Source organism: Onychostruthus taczanowskii, unplaced genomic scaffold, assembly GCF_017590055.1.
Source record: "Onychostruthus taczanowskii isolate IOZ18803 unplaced genomic scaffold, ASM1759005v1 scaffold72, whole genome shotgun sequence".
In the NCBI taxonomy this organism is placed as follows: domain Eukaryota; kingdom Metazoa; phylum Chordata; class Aves; order Passeriformes; family Passeridae; genus Onychostruthus; species Onychostruthus taczanowskii.
This window is the reverse complement of record NW_024505008.1, coordinates 3,116,367-3,130,917: the sequence shown is the minus strand read 5'-3', so window position 1 is coordinate 3,130,917 and position 14,551 is coordinate 3,116,367. Positions and strand designations below refer to the sequence as shown.

The window sequence follows — 14,551 nt, the reverse complement described above, 5'->3', positions numbered from 1 at the left end:
AAGGAATTTACTGAGTCAGAAGGAAATTTCTAGCCAGATATAGGGATAGATGCCAAATATGGTTTTATTTAACATGTTCATTAATTATCTGGAATTAATTAAATTTGCAGGTGACATTAAAGTGGGAGAAACTGCCAAGAGAAGCAAGGCATGAAAGAAATACAAAACAAGCTTCCAAGATTCACAGACCTGTAGCACAAAAGGGACTGTTATTACAATCCAGTTTGTCATCCTGCGCAGCAAGGGCCACAACACAGCTAGATTTAATCAGGAAGACTGTGAGATAATATTGTTTGGGGGGTGTTGGGAGGAAATAATCTACTATATTCACATTTAGTACATTCAGTACCACTGGGGAAAGAAAAATTGAGAGCACTAAAAGACTTTGAGAGATACATGAACTTTAGCAGGTACTAAATTCAAAGAAGCTTAAGAAAAAAAAAAATCTAGTATCACTTAGGTTGCATTGACCAAAATGCTGCAGAACAAAGATACTGAAGTTCATCCTCAGCTAATTATGTTAACTGCACCTAGAATACTGAGTTCAATCCTTTGCATTCTATCAAAGAAACGCTGAGAAACAGAACTGAATTCAGACAGGCATAAAAAATAAATTAAAAAAAAAACCCCAGAACTAGTTACACAAGCTGAGCTACAAAAAAACAAGAGGCTGGAACTATGAGAACAATTGCTAAAGAAAGATCAAAAAATTCCTCATGCAAAAACCTAAATGTTCACTGTGCAATGTATGGATTTTAAAACAATGCAAAGAAGTTATAAAAATATAAAACTAGTGAGATGATGCAACTCTTGAAAAATTTCTGCAAAGAAATGCAGAAAGTGCTGTGCTTTTGAGCACCAAATCCTATAGGTAACAAAACGTATATTTCAAAGTAACTGGATTTTCTAGTAACCCTAACTTTCACTCATACCTAGTTCTTTTTTTATTTCATAATTAACATGCCAACTTTGGTGTCAAATTAGAAAATTAATATGAATGGTACAATGAGACAAAAAGTAATGCTGGATGGTGACAACAATTACTATTAAGTATAAAATTCCAGGAAACATTGTCCTTCTCCTTTTGGAAAGAAGTGGGGAAGGGACACAGGCACAGCTAGCCCCAGAGCATGGCTTGAGCTGAATGAAGCATGAGATACCAGATTAGCAAATGACTAAGAGGAAGCAAAACACGAGGCTGAGCATATTGTCTAGAACAAGGTAACAAGGAGGGATGAATATTCCAAATGTGCCAGTTCTGGAAGTGGCCAATGCTCAGATTTTCACTGTTGCCATCCTCTACTATCATCCAGCAGCGAGGCTAGCAGGGCTTCAGATGAATTGAGGAAGGGAATGGCTAAATGACATTTACAGTAAACCACCAAAAAATTTAACAGGACATGCAGCTATGATGCTATGAACTGTATTACAATCATTATTATTCCTCTGCTCTTCCCATTAGAGCATCCTTCCAGATTGCAAACTCTTTAGGACAAGGCACTGCTATGTGATTCCTACCACAACACAAATGGGTAATAACAATAAATGCTAGCAAGTGAATTAATGATGCCAGTGTATGCTTGTCAGTGTATTTATTTAGGCTGAGTGGCCTTAAATGTTTATCTGCTCTGTATTAGAAGGCGCAATATATGCATACAAATACATATACGTGTATACACACACACACACACACACACACATGCATACAGTTCATATATCAGAAAAGCCGGATGTGGTCAAGAAGCTGTTTCCAGTACAGTATTTTTTTCCTCAATCCGCCATTTAATTTCCTTACGGTTGCAAACTCACCATAGGATCTGCTATGCCTGTTGCTTTCTACCTCAAGCTTGTGCGTTTCAAAAAGCACTAGCAAAAAGGAGTCCACTGTTTCAAAAAACAAGTCTGCTCCCCAATTCCTGTTATTCAAGGTCAATGGGACAAACCTGCTTGTATGTGCAGACTAGGGAACAAGAGGTAGGACAGCAGTGCTGTGGAGAGGAACTTGGGGGTCCTGGTCAATGGCAAGCTGTACATGAGTCAGCAGTGCCTTGGCAGCCAGGATCCAGCCAGCCAGACAAGGGAGGGGATTTGTCCTGCTCTGCTCTGCACTGGGGCAGCCTCACCTCAAGTGCTGGGAGCAGTTTTGGGCACCACAGTGTAAGAAAGATATAAAGCTATTAGAGATCATCCCACAGTAGGGTAATGACGATGATAAAGGGCCTTGAGGGGAAGCCATATGAGGAGTGGCCAAGGTGACTTCGTTTGTTCAGCCTGGAGGAGACTGAGGAGAAACCTCACTGTAGTCTTCAACATCCTCCGGAGGGGATGAGGAGGAACATCTTCACTTTTATGATCAGTGACAGGATCTGAGCAAATGGCAGAAAGCTGAATCAGGGGAGATTTGGTTTGGATATGAGGAAAAGGTTCTTTGCATACAGTGGTTGGGCAGTGGAATAGGCCCCCAGAGAAGTGGTCACAGCACCAAGCGTAACAGAGTTCAAGAAGCATAGGGATAACACTCTCAGGGACATGTTGTGATTCTTGGGGCATCCTATGCCAGTTGGACTTGATGATCCTGATGTGTCCCTTCCATTTCAGCATATTCTTTGATTCTATGATTCTAATTAAAGAGGAAGGAAAGAAGTTGTTTGCCAACACTGGTGTTAGAAGTCTGACCTGGTTTTGGTTAAAACTCAGCTATTCCAGTGGAGTGAACCTTGAGTCAAAGTAGCATCAACTCCAGACAAATTAATCCAAAAAGTGGTCCAATTGTTCATGGTTGAAAATATGCACCTGCATATGATGTCTTTCACAGGAATATGGACTCCTGGGTCACACCAAGGACCAAGAGTCTCAGCAAATTACACATAACGCTTGCCATGTGTTGGTCATGCTTGGCAGCAGCTTTGCCTCAGTCCTTTTCCCAAGCAGGAGTTCCTAATCCAATGGTGAGAAACCTAACTCCACCCTAAATTTATTCATGACCAGTTTTAATCCATTTGTTCCTGTGCCGACAGTGTTCTTTGGCTTATAAGGCTCTCCCTCCCTGCTGTTTATTCTCCTGAATAACATTCCGAGTATTTGCCGAGTGCCACCAATCCCTCTAAGCTTTCCTTTACCAGGATGAACAAACCAGGCTTTAAAGCTCAGTTTCTGCAGTAAATACAAAGCTGCTGAACCTTCTCTTTCTAGATACAGCTACCAAAGCTAACATAAGAGGACTAGCAATTAACATAGCTCTTTTTAAGGCTGAGAAGCCCTAAAGCATGTGTACAGTATCTCTATGGCTATATTGATGTTGGTACTTATGACAGCTAGGTCCTGTCCATGTTGGCAGCATGTCACAGCAGGTCTGAGGATCCTTCATTGTTTTTGGCAAAATATGCTTTCCACTGACTCAAGCGTATGAACACCTCTTCCCCATATCTCTTCCTTGACTTAATCTTTACTTTATCTTCCCAAATCTCTCAAGATGCATCACAGCAGCAAGCTGGACGGCATTAATACTGCCTTTCCTGGACGGAAAGAGCAAAAAAAAAATCACAGTATCGTATCTGACTCTTGTTACATTACCTGGTCATTCATTTACAGCCACGTGCAATGAATCCAGTTGTCCAAGGGTTTCTCCAGCCCTGCTGTTCTCTGTTGATGAGATCACACTTTGTGCACAAATGCAGAAGATACCTGACCAGTCAACGCCTAAGTGTGCGGGTGTAGAACTGTAACTTTCTATTACTGCAGAAATTCTACTTCTGAATACCAGTGGTTACTCCATCACTTAATGCCAGGATCCAGTTTCAGGAGCACATATTTAATTTGTGTGCCCACATCAATAACAGGAATACTAAGAAAATCAGCATCAAGGCTAGAGACCCTATTCCTGTTCAATCCTTTTTTGTACAACAGACCACTGGTTCCTCCATTAGCTTTTCTTGTCCACCCTCATTTCTCATTTGATCTTTTTCAGATGAACAAGTACTTTTCCAAGAAGGACAACAAAGAACAGCTGAAATAAATAACCAAACAGAATCAAGGCATCATTTTTACTTTCAGACTTGTTTTTCTGAATATGAGTACTAAATTAGACCTGCCTCAAAAATATGCTATTGTAAGTGCCCAACACAGAAAAATCTAAGACCTAAATCAGGTAGAGTTGGGTGAGGTTGTCCAAACACTAGACATACAAGCCAAGTCCCCATAAACCTTCAAGACAGCACCCCACAATGCTCTCCCACTGACATTCAACATCTAAAGTATCTTTTTTTTTCCTTCCCCCACCCCACCCTCTCCCCCTCAGTTAAATGCTCACAAAGCTTTAATACACAGTGGTATTTTGCTTTTGTCTTCACCATAGGGATCCTGGTCACTGAGGTGTTTTCCTTCACATCTCTCTACTTCTAGCTCTCTCCTATGCTTCCTACAGCCATCACAGACTATATGTTATCTCTACCACACATCAGTAGACTATTTCGATTTAACATGTCAGCCAGGGGAATTAAGACTTGCATGTCCACAGTACCCACTCATCAATTTTCCAGGTAAACTGAACTAAAAAATAAGTAGATATATTTATATAAGTATTTATAAAAAGCCAAATATAACAAACCATTCAGTCTGAGGCTTCAGGAAACTAAATTAATGAAAAACTAATGATAGGTTCACAGCCTAGCCATTAAGTTTCTTAAATTGCATTTTGCCTGCACCAGAATAATGATGTAGCCTCAGAGACTCACAGGTAGCTTAGCAGATGCCTGTCTATCATCATTACTATGGCACCCATGAGTGCCAGCCAGGGCCAGGTCTTTGCCATATTCAACACAATACAGCAAAATGAAGCAGCAGCATATTGCAGAGAGGATCTCAAATTGATGGACCTAAAATTATTTCAAATTGCCAAAATTTGCAGATTTGATGGAATTAGGACTCTACAGTGCATAGATAATTTGAACAGTGCGTTTTAAGGGCTCTCATTGTAACAAAGACTGCTAAAAGGACACCCTCCCCCCATTTTACCTACACCTTTGTGCAAACTGTCAATATATACACCCAATATTTTAGCCAAAAGAACCATAATGAATACTTTACACCTGCTGAAGACAACCTACTTTCCTCCTTCTAATTACTGCATTCCTGTGTGTAGTTCGTATTTCTACAGCAGTATGAATGATGTAAGATGGAGTCACTATTAATGATTCTCACAATTTTTTCATGATTCCTATGATATTTGGTATTTTTTAAAAGATAGTATTTAACTAAAAATGAAACAAAAAGACTGTAACTCTAGTTATAAAATTATACAGAAATAACTGAAAATGTAAAGCTTAGGGTCTCAGAAATATAGGAAGCAAACAGCAGAAGCGTTCCACAAAGATTCTTCTGTGTGGGTCTTTCATTCAGGCAATGGCAAGGAAAAACATTATTTTTAAAGCAAAATAATGGTAAACCCATAAAATTTGGCAGGAAAACTCAAAGGAGGCATTATACCAGAAACTTCTTATTTTTTGTAAACTAAATATAAATTGACTCCATCAACTTGAAATTCTCAGTTTCTGTTAAATTTCATAAAATTATTATAAGCTTGCAGTTTGGAAGGTTCCACAATTTACTGTAAAGTAAAGCAAACTGATTCTGAAAATAAATCCCTCACTATACAGTGCAAGGGATAACAGAATTAAGAAGCTGAGATGTGTTAATGAACCATGGTTTAAGTTTTTAAAAATCAGTAATTAGCAATTAGCAAAACACAATGACCCAACAATTCGTTTTAGTGCTCTACATTCAAAAAGTAATTCATGTGCAAATATTATCACTCAATATAAAATTAAACTAAATATTAGTTAAATTTCAAACTACAACTACACAAAGTTTAATTTAGTAAATACTAAGATATATTCTAACATATGGCTTATGATTTACCATTTGTAATTCAACCTATAAACAACAGAACAATAACACTTAGTACATTTATTGGTGAAATTTTATTTTCCACACATTTTAATCACTTTCAATTATTCCCCTAGTAATCTATGACACAACAAGGTACAGAAAATGTGTGCTTATTTTGCAGTAACTGGGTAACAGTTTCTGTGTATTTGAGCATGATATTGCAGACTCGCTCTGTTTGTCTTAACATCCTGCAATCACAGACATGAGAAAATGTAGATCTAAAAGCTGCAAAGATCAATAAAATTTTTACCTGATGTGGCATGTATTTGAAAATTGCAGCTAAGCCTTACCTGTTTGTTTAATAAAGGATTTCCAAAACACAGCCTTATTTTTATGGTGAGAAGAAATTTGGAATGAAGACCAAAATTTGGCCACCAAAGTTTTGTAAATAAAAATTATCCTCCTTTTATACTAATTTCATATGTGATAGTCCTATCTGCTCTCTCTCACTTTGTGTTTCCCAACAAAGTGCATCAAGTGCCAATCAAGGGACAAGGCAGAGCAGCACAGCCTTTCCTATGCTACCTCCCTCAGCAGCTTCAGACAAAGTAGCACCTAGATGGGTACTGCCCGTGGAAGGCCAAATGTTGTTCCCTGCCTTTTCCTGGGAGAGCAGCAGCTCTTCCCACACAATGGTATCAATACCCATGAACAAGACTTTGCTTCATATCAGCTTCCATTGGGTTTTTCTGTTTAATGGCAGAACATCCCATTTCCATCAGGAGCCTTACACCATGATGAAGTGGCAAGCTGTGGCCGAGATGACCGCAAGCCATCATGACAGACCTCGCAGCACTGAACACAGAAAGTTCACTAAGAATATATGAATTGAAAACACAAATATTTTTGGATATTTTTGCTCATTTTATTTTTCCCTGCATGCAAAATAAAATGCAGAGGGCTCAGGCAGAAACCTTCACTCCAAATTAAAGCCATATGCTTCACACTACTCTCCTGTAAGAGGCACAAATGCAGAAGGAGCAGCTGTGCAACAGGTCTCCATAACAACTGTAACCTACAATTTCATGAATCAGTTAACCCAAAAACTTGCAAAGGAAGTGTAGAGGTGGTACATGGTATATGGTGTAGGAGCTATAAGGTGTAGCTGCTCTATCAACCTCATCATCACCCCCATGTGAATCAGAGAAGAAAGTGAAGTGATCGAAAATGTATTTGTCATAAGACAGTAATTGCCCATCAGCTGCTCTTTTTGGAGCTCATTGGAATTACTAAGTGCCATATGGATATAAAGTTTAAGAGAAAGAAGATGATAACAAAATAAAACCTTACAAATGAATACTGCAATGAAATAGCTCAGGGTTTATTTCAATGATGTGTCCTTCAGTGTATGAATTATTTAATCAAACTGCTTCTGGTAGCACTCAAATATCAAACTACCTCTGCCTAAACCAGGTGTTAATATCCTTTGATTTTTTAGAAAAACATTGATTTACATTAAAAATACATTTCAGGTCTAGTTTTGCATGACAGATATGTAATGTGTCAATGGATATGTATAATATTACTCCTCCCAGGTATGCATCTCCTGCAGAGACAGCAGAGTAAAGAAGCTGACTCTTACGGAAACCGTCTTGTCTTTCTAACAAAGATACTTCTTAACTTCTTACTTACTGGTTGTTTCCTGCAATTGATAAAAATTTTCGCTCAGCTTGTGATAACTTCACAGGCCCTGACCACCCTGACCCTTGAAGCCCCAAGGTCAGAAGTCAAGTCTTGTTCTGAAATATCAGTGTGCTTCATATTAAAGTACAACAGAAGTGAAGAAATATCTACCAGTGTGACAAGAAAAACAAGGAAAATGGGAATGACGCCTTGGTCATCTGTTACCCAGACCACCTCAAGCCATTGTCTGAAATGTGATGGAAAAACTCTCCAAGCCTCCTTCAAGTCAGTACTCTGTTTCGGAAACACGGAGAAAGGTCTCCAGTTGCTTCTTATTCCTGCCCTCTGCCACATGTATGTATCTCTGGGCATCTGGTGACCCAAACAATGTGGCTTTACAAAACCTACAGAAAATCTGCCAATCTTTGGACCCACAAGTCGCACCAGAATAACCTGGGCTGAAACACAGAGCAGCTGAAAATCACATCTCAGGAAAGCCAAGACAGAACAATTGCTTCCTAACATTCATGACATCTCAAGAGCAACGGGAACATGCAATGCAATTCATCTTTTTCCCATAGATGTAGTTACAGAAAGAGTTATTCACCTTCAAGATCTCTTAAAAATTTAGTTTTGAGACTATTCATTGATCAGGTAATAAAGCACCTGTGAAAAATGATCAATTCTCAAATGATCTTCAGATCAGGAAATGAACTGTTTCTCAAGTCTTAAACCTGTACATATCATTATTTTGCACAGTCTCTTCCAGGATCTTAGAGATGAATGAAATGAAATGAAATGACGAATGAAAATGGCATTAATTTCAACAACAACAAAAAAGGGGGGTTTAGGAAAATCTCAAGTTCTTAAAGTGATACCAGTGGCCATTGTCTGGATTGTTATTGCTACTTGGAGCAGGCTAAGACTAAAACCAACATGCCCATGCATGATTTTTCTTAACTAAGGCATTCATCTTATGTTCAGGCAGGAAACATCTTAATCAACTTTCAGTTAGATTAAACTAATGAGTTGCAGACAGAAGAGGTACATATGTGTCTGTTGTTTCCTGCGTCTATAAAATCAGTTCTAATGCTCTGCAATTTACCTTTCCACAATAAACAGGACCCTTACTTTTTTGTAGTTTTCTTCAATAAAACATATCCTGATTACACTACTTTTTAAAAATCCTAGGAGGAGACTGTAGCTACAGTGACAGAATGGTACACAAGTTTAACAGGCAGCTTGGCATACCAGATGGGGTCGAGAGATCTGCCTTTAGAGAAAAGAGTGAAAGACTGACAAACTAAATGTTCAGCAGTTTCAGCACCAGATGCAGAACAGCTTTACACTGAGCAAAGTTTTTCCCACCTTATATTGCTGCAGAGCCTAATAAATGGGAAAACAGAAGTCCTTCCAGCAAGTTCTGCAGATCTTTGTAGAAAAACTGCAAAAACTGAATAAAACTACCATATTTCCCTGCACATTCAGTTCCAATCTATATGCAAAAAGCTGAATTTGTGTCTGTGACTTTGCTTTAAAACCATTTTTATATGTCCTTAGTCTCATATAACTGGTGCCTTTCAGTACATACTCTGGACAAGAGGGATGCAGCATGTTCTGTTTCCCCATAGTCTTTCAGGTTCATGCACACTTGGGACCTTACTGTCTATCTCAAAACCAGAAAAGATGCAGTGACCTTCTGGTTGCGAAGAAATACTGACCAACCTGTACATGACCAGTGACACAGCTGTTTCTACCTAGCTACTTTCAAGAAGGTGATCACAAAGAATGTAGAAAATCTGGACAGTCTTCAGGAAAGACGGCAATGGAGAATTCACACTTACCAACTCTACAAAGGCAAGTCCACCATAACTGTGAGCAACAAAAAACACATTCTCTGCAGCTGACTGGGAAATAAAATGGTCCCAAACATAAATCGCATGTTCTTCAGGAGAGCCATTATCCTGCAGAAAGAAATTACATTTGTGACAATTATCTTTTAAAAAATGGCAATTCTGTCTAAAAATAATGTGTTCCTATATGTTAGAACGTTTTGTTAAAATAAAGATCAAATGAATACACACTAGTATCAAAAAGAGAACAGATTCTTTTGTCTAAATAAAGGCAGTAAAACTGTTGCTTTTCGAGCTTACTTTAATAAATACAACAAAATTATGCATTTGCAAAATTTTGCGCAAATACCATGATGACAATTCTGAGGCATTCATAGAATTATGAGCTCGGATTTTCATTTTTTTGACAACTCTTTTGTCAAATGTTTGTTCACTGAGGGTTTGTTTAAAGTACTTAAGCCTTAGACTGGTAAATAAAAACAGGTAAGAAATACAATATAAATACATAATCATAGAAAAATTTAAGTTGGTGAAGACCTAAAATTTCAACTTTTACTTTTTTTTTCATACTATGAGCCACTGGAAACCTGAATTAAGATTAAAATTATGGTATTTGCAACTACTCTTTCAAATCTTACTTTTTGTGACTGCAGACTATGAGACATGGTGCAAACAAAACACCTCTTGACTGATGGCAGCCATTACTTTGGAGTTTTTGGTAGCTAGGAGACCATGTTTTCTTACTATTGAACAAGATTTTGTCAAAGTCAGCCAGTGCAAGAGTCACAGAAGGCACTAGAGGGACACACATTGATTTTAGTGTAGTCTCATCAAAACTCATGGTTGTGTACTTGTATCCTTGAGGCTCTTGGAAAAAACTATACCCCTCTAGATTTTCCTTTTTTTCTTGGGTTGTTGCGGTCATAAATACAAATTTGGTCTAGTCTCAGGCAACAAGATGCTCTGCTAGGAACCCTGCTCTGCCAGTATTTCACACAACCAGGGTAACAATATTGGCTCTTTCCAGGCTCCTGAATGCCAGAAAGAACTAACCAGTCAAGGTCATGTATTTTCCTAAAGTTTGCATTCCTTTTCCTTTTGGTCTGTGCTAGCAACAACTTCATATCCTTAGCTAACTCAGACACAGACAAGAAAAGCCTCGTTTCCTTAGGAAAAAGAAAGCACAAACCAGTAAAAGCGACTGGCAATCAGAAGCAGCTAATTACACAGTATGAATTACTGAAATTTATCAAGAATGTTAAGGTGATCTGGATCTCAATACCATTCTGCAACTCAGTTTTGGGGATTTAAGCTCTTATAAGTGTTTAAAATCAGTGGGAAGAGACACAGCTAAATAATGTGGTTGATTCCGGCTTTTATTTCTATTCTCATACCCTGTTTTCTAAGTAAGAGTGAGATGGTAACAAATCTTTTAAGGATCCTGACTCAAAGTTTTTAGAATAATGATGTGCTTTTCTGCTTCAGCAGCAGTGATTATAAGACAGAAAAACCTGAATTTCTCTTACTCCTGGACAGATTCTGCTCTTTACTGACTACAACAAAACATAGTTTTAACTAATTCTGTATCACCTATTATAAACTACCTCAGTATAAGAAAAGACTTATTTCAAAACAGTTTTGTTCTGTTTTGAAATTTGATTGTATAGATAGGTACAGAAAGTAAAGACTCCTCCCTTTGTGAGGAATGAGGGAAATTTTTTAGAAAAAAATTGCATAAAGAAAATATGATTGAAAAACCAGTCATTAAGATAAAGCTGAAGGACAACTAGAACAGGAGTTTCCTGTGCAAAAGTGATGTACTCTATAATCTGTACAGAAAAAAAGTACATTAAAACACTGAGAAAGTTTCAGAGTTACTAATTTATCTAAAAGATTTATCTTAGTTATACACACAGAAAGTACTTATTTTTCAATAATAATGTTGACATTAATACTTTTAACAGCAATTTTTGTATAGGGACCCAATGCTGTTTAAACAATCTGAGAAAAAGAGGACACTTTTTCTGCTTAATATAGCATTTTCAGGTTGCTTTGTATTTATTAATTGACACACTGCTAGTAAAAGCACACCATTTTAGATTCCACAAGACTAAGACATCAGCAAAAAGCTTCTGAACTCAGCCCAAAAAAACATTCACCAATCAAAGCATAACCAGTGGTCCAGTAAACTCAATTAATAACTTCACAGCTTCACAGTCCAGTGCAAAGACTCAATAGGATTCTATAAAAGCAAAAATAAATAAGCTAGAATGAGTTAGACTGCAACTTCCTTTATTACCAGTTAAAAAAACCCAAAACCATAAAATGTCAGGATAAACTGGGTAGCTGTACACTCTACTAAACCCTAAACAAGGTTAGAAAAGCATATATGTGTAAGAAAGAGTCTGGAGGAGTCCTATATGCTTAGCAAAAAAGCCCTTTCTTCACAGCATCTGTAACAAACCCATATTACAAACACCTCAGACCTGGCTCCATGTATGTACATGGAATATCCAGCTGCAGGAGCATTTCACAGCTGATCTCCTTAGGATTTCAAATTGCACTGGGTCTGTGAGATTTAATCTCTACTGCCTGGCTTGGATTAAATTATGAGACAGGATGCTGCATTTTCAGCATGAAAGATGACAGTCTCTGGCAGCTGTTGCTTTCTGTAATTTCTCTGAAGCTAAATTGAATGCACTTATATAGAACATTGTTAAATTATTTGAGAGAGAGGGGGTTTTCCAGTCAGAGTTTACATAATTATCTACACAAGTCTACAGAAATGAATGAACATTATCCTGGAGAAATCACACTATGTACCTCAAAAGGCACCTCAGGCTGAATGCATTCTTGTTTGTTAACAGATTGAGATGGACACATACAGGAAAACTTGAACTTCAACTTCCAGCTTCTGAAAGCTGGTGACTTGCAGCAAGTAATTCTATGTCAAAATAAGTGGTCTGGTTCTCTGAATTTGTGGGTCTCCATCCCTCTGAAAACCCTTCCTCTTGATCATTATATATATAATTAACATGAAGGGAAGAAAAGATTAAGAACTGTATGCTGTGAAAAGGCCCTAGTGCAATCTTTACACAATACAAAGTAATCCAAACAAGGCTACTCCTGGGACATCCATTGGGCAGAAATGTGGAGGGAGTGAACTCAGATTTTGATCTGCCATTTTTTCCAGCATGGCTAGTGCTACGAGTTGAAAGGTATGTAACATTTTAACGGTTGGAGCCATTAGGTATACACAGATAAGCAGTATGCACACTGTGAATATTATATTCTGTTGCATTCAAAAAAGAGGCTAAATTTACCAAAGTAATATCACAGTCATTAATTATTAAATACCAGGTTGGAGCAATGCAGCAACTGAAGCCTTATCAACTATGCCAGATTCTAACACCTAGACATTGCAAGGTCTGCAGTTATGATGGACTACCTGAGTCAATAACACATGGAATTGTCTAAACAACATTTGCATATTTATGTAATTATTTCCTAAGGTTAATTAGCTCCTGCAAAGCAGCTTGGCCTTTGAGACTGCTTACTGTGACAGGTTCACATATTTTGTGTTTCAGGGCCAAATTTTACTTATTTCTTTTTTTTTTTCCTTTTTTCTTTTTTTCCCCCAGAGTAGCCTGTAGCCAGAAAGTCAAAGCCTTGAGGCTTTGAGTCTGGAGGCCTTGAACCACTGTTAGCTTTACTGAGGCAGAGCAGCTCAGATTCCCACCCTGAACTTCTAATAATCAAAACTAAAAAAAGTCACATAAGGAAAAAAAAAAATAAAGACTACGAAATTAAGTTTTCAGATCTGGTAACCTCTACTTTTGGGTTTTTTTAAAAATCAAGGAGTAGGAATCACATTTTTCTGAGACAAGGGAAAAGTGAAATGCACACAAATAAGTAATTATGCCATACAAATTAACAGTTTTTAAAGAATTTATTTAAAGGTGATTTCTCTAATTACCATTTATCACAGCAAAAAAATTTCTCCTTCTAGCTTGATAAGCTACTATAAACAAGTACGGTACATGATTTAAATATGGGAGAACAGAACTGCACACTGGCTGGGAGGCAGAAGGATACAGAAGGCTCTGATCTTCTGTCCCTGGAGATGCTAGATCTTACCCACCAGTAATACCCTGACAGTCGTGTACAGTTCATCCCATTGCCTCAGGGAGCCTTGGGGCAGCAAACTTTTGCAATTAGCCCCAACCCTTCCAAAAAATCATGACACTTAAATTCATGTAAGTATAAAAATATCCTGTTACAACAGCACCTTTCATGAGTTCTAAATGATGCTTATCACCTGTTGCATTTTTCTCACTCCTTTTGCAAATATTTTCCTTACATGAGACAAAAACTTTTTCACTAGGGAGAACAAAATGAAACTATACAATGGGTTACTACCACCCGAACAGCTCCAAATTTGCATGCAGGCCATGGTCTAAGAGGCTTTTTTCATGGTTCAGGAATGTCACTCCCTAATTTAGTGATACCCCCAACCAAGACTAATCCAAACCAGATACTGCTCCTCTTACTGCTCTTCTGGTGGAAGACATAAAAGTCAGAGGTTATGGGTTGAAATAAGAAGAATTTACTGGAAACAGCAATAAAATAAGAAAACAAACAGTAACGGTAACAATATTAATAAGAAAAATATACAAAATGGAGGGTGATTTATGTGCAAAAAATGCTCACTGAGCCCAAATTGACCCAGTGCGACCCACAAATGAACAAAATGGCAAACAGACCCTCTTCACCTGTACTCTTCTTTCTGACCACAAGCCATTGCCATTCCTTCTGGGAAGCATTTCTGCCCTGACAGTGACAAGAGGTGATACAGAGTAATAATCTAGACATGCCCACATGGCTCCAGACTCCATTCCCTCACAGTTACTGCAAAAAAAAATAGCTCTGTCCTGGCTGAGAACCAGGATAGCTTCGAGGGCAAGAAAGCTGAAACACAAGCAAAAAAACCAGGCAGTATGTGGTTTTCCCCCCACAGCAAAGGCAGTAGCTATGGCATTACAACCACAGAGGAGGATTAAAGAGAGGATATAAACTGAAAACAGGAAAGGAAATGGAAGTATGCATTTTGTATTAATATATTTCTGCAG

The 14,551-nt window shown here is 37.9% G+C and overlaps 1 protein-coding gene across 4 annotated transcripts in view; it reads right to left on the bottom strand.

Moving 5' to 3' along the window:
• FAM172A (family with sequence similarity 172 member A) overlaps positions 1–14,551 on the bottom strand; it is a 250,086-nt gene that overhangs the window by 96,250 nt on the left and 139,285 nt on the right. For all 4 annotated transcript variants that reach the window (XM_041422212.1, XM_041422213.1, XM_041422214.1 and 1 more), the window contains exon 8: positions 9,414–9,533. In XM_041422212.1, the coding sequence (XP_041278146.1) occupies positions 9,414–9,533 (120 nt within the window). The remainder of the gene's footprint in view (positions 1–9,413; positions 9,534–14,551) is intronic.